The sequence below is a fragment of the Athene cunicularia genome (assembly GCF_003259725.1).
Source record: "Athene cunicularia isolate RWA chromosome 19 unlocalized genomic scaffold, athCun1 chr19_part1, whole genome shotgun sequence".
Taxonomy (NCBI): Eukaryota; Metazoa; Chordata; class Aves; order Strigiformes; family Strigidae; genus Athene; species Athene cunicularia.
The window spans coordinates 3380147-3394405 of NW_020799124.1; the positions used below are offsets into that span (position 1 = coordinate 3380147).

The window sequence follows — 14259 nt, forward strand, 5'->3', positions numbered from 1 at the left end:
CAGCAAATTTATTGCCCCAGCATAGAAAAAAAAAATTGATAAATTTAGAAATGTATAATGGCAGGGAACTCCCATACGCAAAATTTTATTTAAAAAAAAAAAAAATATCTTCAAATTCTTACCCACTGATTACAAAAAGGTTTATTTCGTTATACCGTGTGGAATTTGTATATGTTTCCTGTGATCCTTCCTATATGTTTCTACTGACCTTGTTTTCCAATGCACTTTTTCCTGATCTTTTATATGGGTAAGAATCTGAACATATTCAGCTGTCTCCACCTAAGGACTAGTGTATACAAAAGTGATGTTTCCCAGTGAAATGTCTGCTGAGGACAAGGATGAAATAAGCAGGACATGTATGTGAGCCCATGGCTTCCAGTTAAGCCTAGAACATAGCAGCATTGCCATTTGATTAGATCCATTTGTCTTTGCAGGAACAGGTATTTCAGCTGGGTAAGCAAGTGAAACAGTTCTCTCCCACCCCACATTGCCAAGCTGGTAATTGAGTGATTCACTTATTGATTTGTTGTTTCACGAGGAGAAGAATCAGAACTAGAGCCTTTAACTTTCTTCACAGCAACCAATTATTTTGCATTTTTAATTTTGGGATACTTTCCATAATGAGCTGAATCAAAAAATCTATTTGAAAAATATATATTTTTTTTATATATATATAAAAAACTCATTATGTTTTGAATGTGAAATACCAATTAATTTTATCTTTCATCTTTGATTCCACCCCATTGTAGGAAACAGCTTAACCAAGCTTGCATGCTAATTATTCCTCAGACGCAAGCATGTAGGCATTTCATACTCTGCCTAGTGAAAGGGCTAACCCTCCTTGACACATTCACGACTAGACCAGTGATTCTGAAGCAACATCCTGACCCTTAATACTGTCAGTTTCAAGCTATCAAGCTGAAAAATCCTTGATAAGGTGAGAAGATGTCACTGCGAATCAGTTAGATGATGTGCCTAGAGTTCTGCAATACCATTTTCTAAAGTTTTTTTTTTTTATGCACCATTGATTGACAGAAAAAAAATCCGTTTTTCTTTGCTTTCCAAGTCGCTCTGTGCAATGACTGACTCTTTGATACTGTCACTTTTTAAAAGTAAACCATACAAGCCCTCGTATTTCAACTTCAAGGGGGCTTATGTCCGTTCTTTGTTTTCCACCTTCAAAGGCTTAAAAAAATTGTGTCGTCATAGATTCATGCGCAAGTGCTCTGGTCGTTTGGAAATCATGGGAAAAGCTTGTTTTTTATATGGCCCAGAGTTTGGTTGCCGGATTGGAAGTGGTGCTGAGGCCTCTCCACAGACTGTCACATCCATTTGTTCTATTCCACTTGTCTCCATTGGATATTCCACAGGTGTCTGAGTATTTGATGCGCTGGCAGAAGCACCTCTTCCCCAGAATTCCCCAGGGGAAAACTTTACAGGGCTTTAAAACAAGAAATATAAAAATCAGAGATGAAGATACACACAGCACCAAGGTACGTCCTTTACTCTGCAGGGAGCTGAACTCAAATGCCTATTGAGAAGCATCTATAATTCTTCCTTCCAATTCCAGAAGTTTGAGAAAGTTTCCATGTCTAGCTTCTACCACAGTCTCTTGCAAAGTAAAATTCTCTCATCTGAGTAGTGAGGATTTATTTCTAGGTGACTGCAGAAGGAATTTTCTGTACTAACACGATTCTTAGCGGCACATAAGTACTTAGGATTGTTCTGAGACAGTTCTAGAGGAATGGTGTACCAAGGTCACCAGACTTTGAGGCCGTATCAGCGCTGAACAGCACGCAAATTAGTACTTCTTGTGCTGCCAAACGCCATGGATTTGTCTCTAATAATGCGGTTTGTAAAACAGGATCAATGCTGCACTTCTAATGGAAGTGATGGGCTTACTGAGAAGAAAGGCCGCATTTTTTATTTTTAGTGCAGATCTATTTCAACTACTTGCCAAAAAGTGTATTAAAAAAAAAAATATATATATATATATATACCTGACTGGTGTCCTAGGGCTACCTATGAATCTGCGAGGTGATCGAATTTTTGGTTCAAAAGAAAATTTCTCTTTTACGCTTTCAAGTACAGATGGAGCCACGTACGTAAAACCCTGCAAAACAGGAATGAACGCACTGTAACTTACAGGCAAGATTTACATTTATGATCACTTGTACAGTTATGACTGGCATGAAATAATTATAAACAGGAGAGTTTCTTCTACTCACTTCCTGAAGCAAACAGGTTTAGGGAGTTCCTCACCCGGGTGCCTGCACACCCCAGATATTTCTACGCACATCACAGATTCCCGCAGGCATGCTCAATTTAATTAATTTTGATCTATAGAATGGACATTGTTCTCTCTGCATGACTATGAAAGCAATCACATGCCCAGGGTTCATAATGCCACTATGAATTAGAATGCTGACATTCCAGAAGGTAAGCAGTGTTTGTTGGCTGGTTTATCTATATAAAGATAACGTCAGCAATAATCAAACTATTTCCCAAGCCCTTAAACATTTCAGATCTGTCGCAGAACGTGTGTTTAAAATTATGACAGTTTGCTTCAAGTATCAGGTGTTAAGGTTCAGTAGAATTCGTTTACCTGAAATGCCCTAGTGTTTCCAAGTAACACCACATACCTCTGCACAGTCGTTACACACTCGTCCCTGGCTCACTTACCAGAAAGACCTGGTTGGCACTTTCACTGAGAGTAGAGTCATCTGGGCTATCAACAGGTGTCTGACGTGTAAACTTTGAATCAAACTGGCTCACATCCTCTTCAGATTGCTTTGCAAAAACAAAATGATTAAGGGTTTATATTACAGATATCAACCAAATGGCTTAGCGGTGATCAGTGTAGCCTCTGGATGGAGTTCATTCCATAGATTTTTGGCAGAGCTCTGCTGTAGTAGTAAAACCCTGGAGTGGTGTCGGAATCCTGTCGCTGCCAGTGGGAGGTCACTATGGGCACTGACACTGAGAAATAAAGGCAAGGGGGAGGGGCAAAAATTATGGATCAAAAAGGAACATAAATTAAAAAGATGCCTTTTAAAAAAAAATAATCTCAAATTACAAACAAAAACTTTTAGAAATACAATGCCAGTTTCTCGCAAGTTCAGCCCTTGTCACAACCAGTATAGAACAGTTGCAACTATTAAGTTTTTGGAAGCCTCTCCAGATAATTTCACCCCAGTTTTGCAAATACAGAAGTGTTTATGCTGTGAGGGACAGATGACAAATCTGGAATAAGTGACTATAAAGAACAATGTTTACTTCAGCCAAAGAACAACAGACATAATTCCACGATCCCTCCTCTCACTCCTCAGTGTAACTGAAAAGGCAGTGGGTATTCATTTGTGCAGGCCTTTGTGCAACCATGGAAGCACATTTTCAAAACCCATCGGGTCTGTACAAGTAACTTTCATAAAATTTGCTAATAACAGAAAAACCCAAAATTATCTTCAGATAATTCATTTGAAAACAGCAGTCTTGCGTCATTCTGAATTTCATTCAAAAAGGTGAGGAAAAAAGGTCTGGAGTCCCCATGCTCAACATTAGTGATGCCTAAGTCAGTTTAAAGTGAGATTTTTCACAGTCAGGAACTATCAGGGTGGCAACACCCGTTGCTGCTTGTAGCTAATCGTACCCAGAGGGAAAAAAAGACAGACATCCTACACCATCAAGCCATAAGATAGGATAATAAAGGCTTATTCATCACATCACTGGTTTGAGGCAAACTCTAATTACTGCCTATAATGCACAAGATGCATTGTAAATATTAATAAGCAAACATACAAAATGCTTAATTAGGTGACTTCATTTACTTTTGCTTAGCAACTATTTATCATTTTAGTTTCAATTAACTATTAGAAGCAGAAATTCAGAGGTAACCGCACTTGCAAGTTCTGTTTAACCTACAGATTAGAAGCAGGAGGAATTAAAACTGAAGCAGAACTTTCATCCTCCAGGAGACTGAAGAGAAGGATATTAGCTCTTAGCTGATTTTTGCCACCTTCTCACATAAAAAAGCAAGATCTTATTCCAGTGATGGATGAGTCCCTTGACCACAGAGTAGTAGAACAAAGAACACGCTCATGACAGCCAGTATTTCATACTGGGTGGAGATTTAAGATAAAGAGGGTTTTTTTATTTGTTGATACAGCACCAGTTCTCAGGAAGAAAATAAGAAGTCTGCATGAGGCAGTTTATCTGGTAGATCCAGTGGTAGATCTGCCATCTTTAATTTGACAAGAGTGAATCTGAGAACCAGTAACCTAAGTTGATGCATTTAACTGTTCAAAGTACCAGAAGTCAATGGAACTCCAGTTTGTACAAGTGAATGTTTCTAAGTTTTAGACTCCACATTGTTTAAGACCTTTCCTAAAGGCATACAAGGAGTATCTCACAGCATTCTGAGTACGTACCAATAAGGGTTTAAAAGGAGGTTCCACCTTTCGTGCCAACAGCTCATCCCAGTTAATGTGTCTGAAGAACGGGTGAGCCTACAAGAGTTACCAACAGCAGAGAGTCATAATCTGCCTTCTGAGTATAAATCACACTAATTTAAGAATTAAGCATGTTCTTTTCAGACCCTCTCTGTGGTGTCTTTCCAATATCACGCATGGATCTCGTGTAATATATTCTGCAGCAGTACATCAGAGTAGCTGGAAGAGCTGAAAATTGATACCATACCTCCAAGTCAGATAACATATTTCCCTATCATCTTTTCCTTGAAAGTATTAGAAAAAGCCAGTTTGCATGCAAAATACCTCTGCATTTTTCAACGTAAAAGTTAGATATCTAAAAATGACAAAACACTGTATTAATGACAAATTATCAGCACATTGAAATAAGGAGGGCTCTTTAGTACATTGTTCATCTCGCCACAAAAAATCAAGCTGGAAGCAACAGGAACTAGGCCTCTGCCTTAACTTTTAACTGTGTGACACAATGCAAACTAACAACACTCTTCCCTTGAGTGCACTAAATGCAAGGGCTGGCAGGTTTTTCGTCAGACTGTGAGAGTTATCATCACTCTTACATGGCTGACTGTACAATTAGCATTGTGCAACAAGTAGAAGAGATCGACTGGAAGACAGAGCTGAAGAATAAACGTTACTTTCCAAATCTCAAACGATCGAATAGGTAGACAGCTGCTTTCTTTAACTTTAAAGCATTCACATTTTGATCAGCTGTCACACATGGGTGCCTTTTTACTCGTTACACTTCAAAACAGATATACTCTCCTTCCCTGATGTACCCTCAAAGCTGTTTTATTTTCAGTGAGGTAAATTAAGAATTCTTAAGTTAAGCAAAAGTTACCTGAACTTCTCCAGCATCTCCAGGACCAGCTCCTAGACGTGAGGCAGCATTTCTTTTTAGCAGCTTAAGGAGAAATAACATCCAAAGAAGAAAAATTAGTTATGCCACTATGACTAGACTAGTTCTGACACGAATCATTATTTGAATGAATACCACGCAGAATGAACACAGAACAGTCAGAAAATCTGCATTCTTTACAAAACAATTGTATTTTCAAGGCTAATCACTTTCTGTACCACGCAAACCAATACTCACTTACAGGTCGTAAAAAAAAGCATGGACCGAATAGCCACAGTCATATTATATTTCTATTTTCAACATACACATGTAGTACTGACATTCATTAAGATTCTACCTTTTTAAGCAGATCTCTGGCTTCTTGTGTGAGGTAGGGAGGCAAGTTGAGTTTACACTTGAGAATCTTGTCAATTGTTTTCTTTCTGTTCTCCCCAGTGAAAGGAGGCTAGAAAGCACCATTGTAACGGGAGGAAAAACAGGACTTGTTCAGGTCTTTTATTTGTGTACACAGAACTCACTTCAGTAATTTATAAAGCAGGTAACTATTATTATTACTGCAAATGGGACTTCTAAATAACTGTCTGGATGAAAGCGGCTCGTGACCGTAGTCAACGTTAAGTGTGGCCGTATTTTAGTTCTATTTCTCACTTGCAGTTTGTATATATACAAATATATATGTATTTATACGTGTATCTGAATTAGAATACAGGTAACTACAAAAGCTACAAAGAGAAATACATGCAATTATAACTGTGCACCTACTGCTCCAGTCAGCATGTCATACATTAATGCCCCCAAACTCCACCAGTCCACAGCACGATTATGCCCACTCCTCATCAAGATTTCAGGGGCCCTACAATCAGAAAAATGGAAAATATGAACGTATTTTCACAAGCTTAATACTAATTCTGACTACTAGTTTTCAAACAAAACCGCATTTATCAAGTAAAACTTCCATAAGCAACTGAACATATGAACCATCAGTTAAAAAAGGCAAAATTTAGCCATTACCCCCAGACCAGAGTAACACTTTTCTATTTCATCATGCAGCTCACATGTATTCAATTGTTCCACAGAATGTGTGTGTGACTGTTCCATCGTGAATAGATTCTTTACATAATCCGAAGTCAGTCAATTTTACATGACCTGAAATTAAATATACGAAATTTAAGACTTGCCAGAATTCTGACATTTGTGTAAGTAACATTAAAATAACAGGAATTTTTAACATGGATATGTAGTAACTCTGGGCTACTTTCCAGATGCCTCCAATGGTCTGACAAAGCAATACAGCTATAAATCACACTTACAGATAAAACCTCTGCATTATACCTGTGTATGTGTTGCTACTTGTTGAAGAGAAACAAGCCAAGCCACCAAAACTTTCAATACATTTGTCTGTATGTGAGTAACATAAACACTGCAGAACATCATTCAGATAAGAAAGTCGGCTACTGATTTTTATTGCTTACTTCAAAGTTCAGAGAACAACCTTCAACAAACTGTCAAGTGCCCTGAATAATTCAGTACAAAGACTTAAGAATAAGTAAGTTAAGTTTAAGATAACACAAAAATACTGGATGGTACGGACTGCCAAACTAATCAGTGTCATAAAGTCAATGTAACAGTGCATTCAAGATTTGCTGCTACTGTCAGGTCAAGTGTCAACAGCTGGATAAGTCATTTCAGCTACAGACGATCTGGCATCCTAACTAAATTGCCTTTCCTAACGCCTGATCTCCATTACTAAAACGTCACTGATGCTGCACTGAAGACACAGATCTTTAAGTAGTTTGCAATAACCGAGTCGAAGAAAAATTTCAGAGCTGCAGAGATAGCAAGTCAATCATTCAAAAACTGCCTGTGTCCCTACACATGGAACTTGGAGCTGCTTGCCGCAGCCTATTAAAGCCAAAGCAGCTGTGTTTAAGGGCAAGCAGTTAGCTTTGGCAATTCTTCAGTTACACCATTCAGTTAGTGATAACAAACATGCCATTGTTCTAAGGAAATTCACGTAAGAGCGAAGTGTTGTGACCTTTCAAGAATTGTTTTCAAATGATTGGCAACGTAACTGTTACTATATTTCTACCTTGATGATTAAGCATGATATTTTCTGGCTTCAGATCACGATAGATGATTCCTTTTTGATGCAAGTGCCCCAGTGCCATTGAGATTTCTGCCAAGTAAAAGCTGGAAGGAAACATATGTCACAAAATTAGACATACTCAATCATGCAAAGCATCTTAAGCACTAAGACTATTAACGGACATAGCAACAGTTCCTTGAAAGTATCATTAGAAGTGTACCAGAGAATAAACAGGAGAAACAATGATGCCTTTGAAGTTGGGTTGGCAAAAGGCGCAAAGACTTCAAGATGAACTATGAAATTACGCCATCAGTGTTAGGTTTACCTGTTCAGCAGCTATTTTATCATGATCATATCTGGAGGAATCTGAATTTACCAGTTAGTGGTTAAAATATGCTTCAATCCATATTACAACATCTAGATGGCAGAGTTGAAAGAAAAAAAAAAAAAAGCTCAGAAGGTGACTGGCAGCACCCAGAGTGCTCTCTGTGGGACAGTATTAGAGCCCCATAGGCACATCAAAGCTTTTCTAAGGCATTATCAGCATGTGTGGTAGGGAAGATACAACTGTGTTCAGTTGTGTGAAGCCTAATCAACTAGGAATCATTTAAATTCGCTTATACGTAAAATATCACTGCTCAAAAGGCCTTTTCTCCTTCATTAGCATAATTACCTTTAGCACTTCACACATCTGATTATTAGAAAACAGCCATTACAGTGACTTGGAAATTCTGTAATGGGCTGGTGAAATTGTGTGTGTATCAAGAGAAAAGAAAAAAAAGTACATTTACAGCAAGTCTTTCAGAGTCTTTTCTCCAACACCCAAACCACCTCCTTTACCACAACCCTATGGACTACAGCCCACTTGGCAAGGAGCAATGGCCCCTATTCTGTAGTAAGACTGGAGTCACACCAGCACAAACTGGTAAGTACGGAAAACATACATCTTTCTAAAACCCAGTTAACTGTTCTTTTCACTAACTATGAAATGAATGAGTAGTTATATACAGTTTTAAAGTCAAGAGTATACAGTTTAAGCACTTAAAAAAACCCCCAAACTATTGATTTACCAAAATAGCTTCACTTACCAAGCTGTGTCTTCCATAAATATCCCTTCTCTCTCTAACTGCATAAATAGTTCTCCTCCTGTCACGAGAAAAGTGAGATTATACTCCAATAAAGTATCTTTTCTAGTCAGTCAAGTCTATATTCTAGAAAAAAACTATACGCAACGGTATTCTGCCTTGCTCTACAAAAAGTTATTTCATAAAAAACAACTTAGAACTTACTATTCTGTTATTCTCAGATTTCTAGCAACCTAAAGAAATCAAAAGAGCAAGCTGAAGCAGCCAGCATCATTTCTGTCCCTGTTTTTTCTCTTGTTATAACTTGAGCAAATTGCTTCTAGTCTGTGTCTGTTTCCCTGCCTGTGAAATAAAGATTGCACTTTCTTGCTTCACAAAGAACCTGCAAGGACTAAAACCCCAGGTACTCTGCATGACTGCACGGAATCTAAGTGTAACACACCAGGAATTACAAGCCTGATGGAAGAAAAAGTATTAAAAACCCTCCTCTCCTGAAAAATAACTATGCTTCATTCATCTTTATTGAATTGAACTGGAAGGTTTATGTTTTTCTACGTATTTTTAATACTAACCTATTTTACATTGTTAAGACACCATGCCAATAGTTAGCTGGCCTTCTGAAGGAGAGTAAGAAATCCAAATTTCCAACTATGTAAGATACCAAGAAGCGGGTAGCGATTTCATATACTGACCACTGAGATACTCAAGGATGAGGTAGAGTTTTCCACCAGTCTGAAAGGCATAAATTAAGTCTACGATGAAGGGATGTTTCACTTCCTCCAGTATATTCCGCTCTGCTTTTGTATGAGCTGTATCCTTTGCATTCCTTACAATCATTGCCTACAAAAAGCAGAGACGTGAGCACAAGAACATGCCAAACAAGACAGACTTTTATATTTAGTTCAATCCTGAGTTTACTACACGCTCACAACACTACCTATGAGTCAGCAACATCATTAAAAAAAGAATTTCACCACAATATATACATAACATGACAGGTTTCTTGTGGAAGTTTAGGTATTTATTTCATAGTATCGTACAATAATTTAGGTTGGAATGAGCCTCCAGAGCTATTTAAATTAGCTGCTAAGAACTACACAGACAAAACGCTTTAAAGACTAATGATAATTCCAACTGTACCTGGATAACAACTGTATGTATCACATATAAAAGTTTAATTTTAGGTATATGATATAATTAGGTAATTATAACAGCTAAAGGGAGGAATAGATTTCTTTAGATTCCAACAGTAGCAAAACATGAACATGCAGGTTACCTTTTTAAGAACTTTCATAGCAAATATTTTCCCAGTGTTTGCTCCGGTTACTTTTCGTACTTGAAAGACCTATACAACACCAATACAGAAGCAATCACGTATTACTACCGGGTCAGCCATCTGAAGTGAAAAAACAAAGTTCTGCAAAAGAGAGATGAGATCACCTACAAAACGCAACGCTGCCTGAAGGAGAAGAGCTAGTGCTTTGAACCAGAACCAGTTTGGGACATTTCCTACTGCCACCAGCTGGTGAGGCTCTGCCAGTAGCCTCGGTCCCACCACACCAACCCTGGCAGCCCTGAGGTTACCTTCTGGTGGAATGAACTTGGCAGAAAACAGGACGGGAAGATTAGACCTTGCCAAAGCACTTAAGCCACCTCCGGTGTAATGGATTTACTTCTGCAGAAAAAGAGTTCCTTACCTTTCCATAGCCACCTTTGCCAAGCACGCGTAGTAACTCAAAGCACTCTGGTCGGATCTTTTCTGGACCTCTGTTTACACTAGTCTCTGAAATCTCAAATTTTTCACAATGTTCCATGCCACTGGATAAAACCGAAACAAGAATATAAGACTACCTGATACTCAAAAACCATCAAATGAAAGTAAGCAAGCAAATTACTTTCCGAAAAGCATATACTGTATCTGACATAACTGAATGACTGCTTTGGACATTCAGAGAATTCTCAGCATCAGAAATTTTGTTTAGGTGTGTGCAAAGCAGCAAGTTGCAACTTGCACAGAAAAGATTATCTGCAAATTTGGGGGATTTATAGTATCAAGATTTCCTTCGGATTCCTTCTTTTTAACGCATAATAAATCTCCGTATTACACCAGAATTAAGTTTAAAAGACCAAAGCCTCAAACTGACTGGTATTTCTACAAGACCTCAAGTAAAGGCAAGGCTACAAGGTGGGTTTTAAGTTTCAGATCCCATTCAGCAGTCCCAACAGTCATGGTAAAACTTCTATAACACAAATATCTCGCAGAAAAAGCTGTAACAAAAAAAGTCTCACAACTCTGAACATACCACAAAAGACTGATCCATAATTTAATGATGGTTCTAAATTATGCTACAGCTCGGCAAAAAATCTAACAGATTGATCCTGCTAAAGCAAACGTAACTGTACGTTTAACTATCATTGCGTTCTTCTCACAACACGGTATGCTGAAACTATCTGGAAATCTATAAATGAAGAAAAGCTAAAGGTAGCTGTCTCCTGAACGTCAAATCAGAACTTCTGAATTCTCATCTGCTTCAGGCTGCCACGCAAATCTGCAACTGGAGCCCTTATAAAATGAACAGAACATACAATGTTCTGCAGAGAGTCCGTTATACTCATATTACAAGTACTACTCCAGTATAAGAAGTATGTTAGGAGAAACAAGGATTAAAAGACAAACAGAAAGTTTTGCCAGAATTTTTTTTTATTATTATTATATTTCAAGATACAATTCACAAATTTTAATGTGAAGAAATAGTGAAACGACTAGAAACAACTCAAAATTGAACAAGAATGACAAAATTTTCTATTTAACTTAACAATGTAACAAAATTAGAAGTTATATGTAGTCGGCATGAATGATACAGAACATTTTCTAGCAGCAACTTACAGGTCATATTGGCCAACTCCTCCATGGTCCATGCTCTCACTTAATTGACCCTGGGGATGGGAGGGATAGAAGGAAGGTTAATTATAACAAAAGAAAAAAAGCAGCCTTAAAAATAAATGCTCCGATGTGTTTTACAACTTCTTAAATGATACATTAAAAAAAAAAATCTATATATATCATTTAATTATATAATATATATTATACAACTAAACAAGTCTAAAGGTCAGAAATAATAAATTATCAGTAGAAGATAAGAAATCTACAAAACTATTGCAAGATGTGCAATACTTCCACATATCTGAGACAGTGACACAGTGAACCACTGTTTTTACCCGACTGCATTGTTAAATATTAGAGGTAACAATTTCACACACCCCCAGGTGAATTTGAAAAATGTTAAGGTACTGCATTTTTCTTTACAGTTGCTCTTACATACAAATTTTTAGATCCTATTACAGTACTATGCAAATTAGAAGAATAGTAAAGATTAGATGAACTCTGCACTAGAAACAATCTACTGAAAAGGTTTTATTGTTCTATATTGCTAATAATCAAATCCCAATAGTAATGAAAGAATTAAGCTTTACTCATGTTAAATACATTTTCTAACCAATATTCATTCAGACATGCAATTATTACTAAAGAAGGTTCAAGCACTTCAACATCAGAACTAGTCACCATTAAAGAATGCAGTTCAATTCTAAAGAGATATTTTCTTCAAAGAATTTGCAGCTTGATCCCTTATGCAAGATAATGTGCAAGATAATACTTCCCTATAATTGTGGCTCTACATGGCAAGAGAAGTGCAAACCAAGCAGAGAGCCGGAATGAGTACAGGTAGAATTTAATGGGCAAGCTTCTAATAGGCTTTAGACTATACCTTAATATTTTTATTTTTAAATATATGTACGTGAAGTAACAACTGCAAGTTAGTGAGAAACAGTCTGGAATCTACAGATACACTGAGTGATGTGTGAAATTCAGAGCACCAGAAGGGAAAAAAAAAAACCCAACAGAGATATCTGCAAAAAGCAGACCAAGCCAAGGAGTGCATTTTAAAATATTATGAAAGTGAAAACACCAACCAAAGAAAAATCAGAAGCTTTCAATAGCTTCCAAACCATTTCAAGTTTACAGACTTTGGTTTATTTTGGTGGGTGATCTAGAAGGGAATTTAACTCCTGGTTCCACCTACTAGCACCACAAGCAATTAGGGAGTCCAAAAGTTCAAGTTTGTTTCCAGGTCAAGAGTTGCTAGCTCATGTCCTCTTGATAACAGTTATTAGAGAAATCCAACTTATTGACATCTGTTTCACAACAAAACTCACTAAAGCTGCCCTTGACCCTACTGTTAGATGCCAACAAATGCATTTAAAAAAAATTCAACAAACACAGAGAATAAACACCCATCGTGTTCCTAGAACAACTTCTCAAGTTACCCAATGGTTCTGGCAAAGTTTACACACGCTTTTCTTGCCCCTGTGAACTATGGTTTTCATTCTCGGCATTTACTTGAACAAAATTCACTTCAGATACCATTCTGCTATTTTCAGGATTTCTTCTCATTTCACAAAACCAAGAAATGCAACGCTGTTCTGGCTGGAAGGCTAGCGATCAGTCTATATGTACCGTTTAATTTATTATTACAAACACAAAAATTAAGGCTGGGTTGGGGTTTTTTTCACCATAATAATCAGTGCAAACAGCCATATGGCTTATGTGTAAACTCTCCATTTAAACAATTCTTCAGATTTTCCAGAATGGCCGTGCCTATTCAAAACAACACATCTGTTCTTGCTACTACCAGGTTTACAGCTTTCAGGAGGTACCAGGGACCAGCACCACAGAGATGAGACAAGACAGTCCAGGCTTTACACCTTGCTCGCTTCCAGTTTAATGATCTCAGCTGCTCTGGCTGCAATGTCTTTCCGATCCTTGTAAGACATGCACAACACCTACAGCTTTCAGTGAAACATTTTTCCCCTCACATGTTGCTGATGCATCCCTTCTTTCCTGCTCTTACATTCCCTGCTTTTCAGTTCCTTTTTAATTTCAAAGCCATTCTCACCCTCCTTCATGTTTGCCAAAAGGCACCCGAGAGCCAAATTAAGTTGCCAATGTGCATTTATGTTCACAGTTGTTCCACAAAAATTTCAGTCATAGCAATTTTTAAAAATCCACAATAACGATTTTTTTTTAATTGTTCCCTGAGATTGAATTATTGGAACATGAGAGAGAACAAATTCAACTTTCTTGCCACCCCCTTAGAACCTGTTCTTGGCAACATTAACGGTGTGATGCAAGCAATTTTTTTAAGCCAAGTACTTTATTGATTTTTGAGGTGACAAACAGGGCTTTTTCCTGCAGGCCAAGAATCATTCAAGCCTTCAGCTGTCAAACCACGTCTCTGGAGTTTATACCTAGTGTGGGTATTCCAACTGTGACAGAGTATTTGGTTATCTCAAAGACTCCAAGAATGTCATCAGTATTTAAATAGCACAAAAATAAATGCAGTAGCAGTTTAAGCAATAGCAAACGTTTAATATACAAAACAAGATAAAAAAGCAACAGTGGCACTAGAAAAATATAAACAGAGATCTCGTAATAAAATTTCCCCCACAGCCTTAACAGAATCTATATGAACATTACAAAATGACAAACTCCAGATTACAAGGTGAACCGTTTACCGCAGCAGGAGATGGAGATGCACGTTGATCCATACAGACGCCTAAACGCAGCATTTTAAAGCTTTGCTTTTAATTTTGGCGCTAGAGCACCGACTTTATACAGTTCCAGAAAGATTAGCATCTCCGCACTGACGTTAAAACATGTGACAAGAAGAAAAAAAAAAAAAAAAA

At 37.5% G+C, this 14259-nt stretch overlaps 1 protein-coding gene across 1 annotated transcript; it reads right to left on the reverse strand.

Moving 5' to 3' along the window:
• Nucleotides 1-69: 69 nt before the first annotated feature.
• Nucleotides 70-11483, reverse strand: RPS6KB1 (ribosomal protein S6 kinase B1). Its single transcript, XM_026861451.1, has 14 exons — nt 11402-11483; nt 10212-10332; nt 9791-9859; nt 9207-9354; nt 8518-8575; nt 7433-7533; nt 6399-6489; nt 6106-6196; nt 5681-5788; nt 5326-5388; nt 4428-4505; nt 2683-2790; nt 2001-2113; nt 70-1441 (listed from the first exon to the last, which is right to left on the reverse strand). The coding sequence occupies exons 1-14, from the start codon at nt 11431-11433 to the stop codon at nt 1204-1206; spliced, it is 1419 nt and encodes a 472-aa protein (XP_026717252.1). The 5' UTR covers nt 11434-11483; the 3' UTR covers nt 70-1203.
• Between the last annotated feature and the right edge of the window lie 2776 nt (nt 11484-14259).

What these genes read in the sequence shown, in the direction of transcription:
- RPS6KB1 (XM_026861451.1), bottom strand. Translation starts at nt 11,433, where the DNA reads ATGGACCATGGAGGAGTTGGCCAATATGACCT. An exon ending in TATCATGCTTAATCATCAAG is followed by an intron (nt 6,490 to 7,432) that starts GTAGAAATATAG and finishes ATTTAATTTCAG; the next exon opens with GTCATGTAAAATTGACTGAC. An exon ending in GTGCCAACCAGGTCTTTCTG is followed by an intron (nt 2,114 to 2,682) that starts GTAAGTGAGCCA and finishes CCTGTTTTGCAG; the next exon opens with GGTTTTACGTACGTGGCTCC.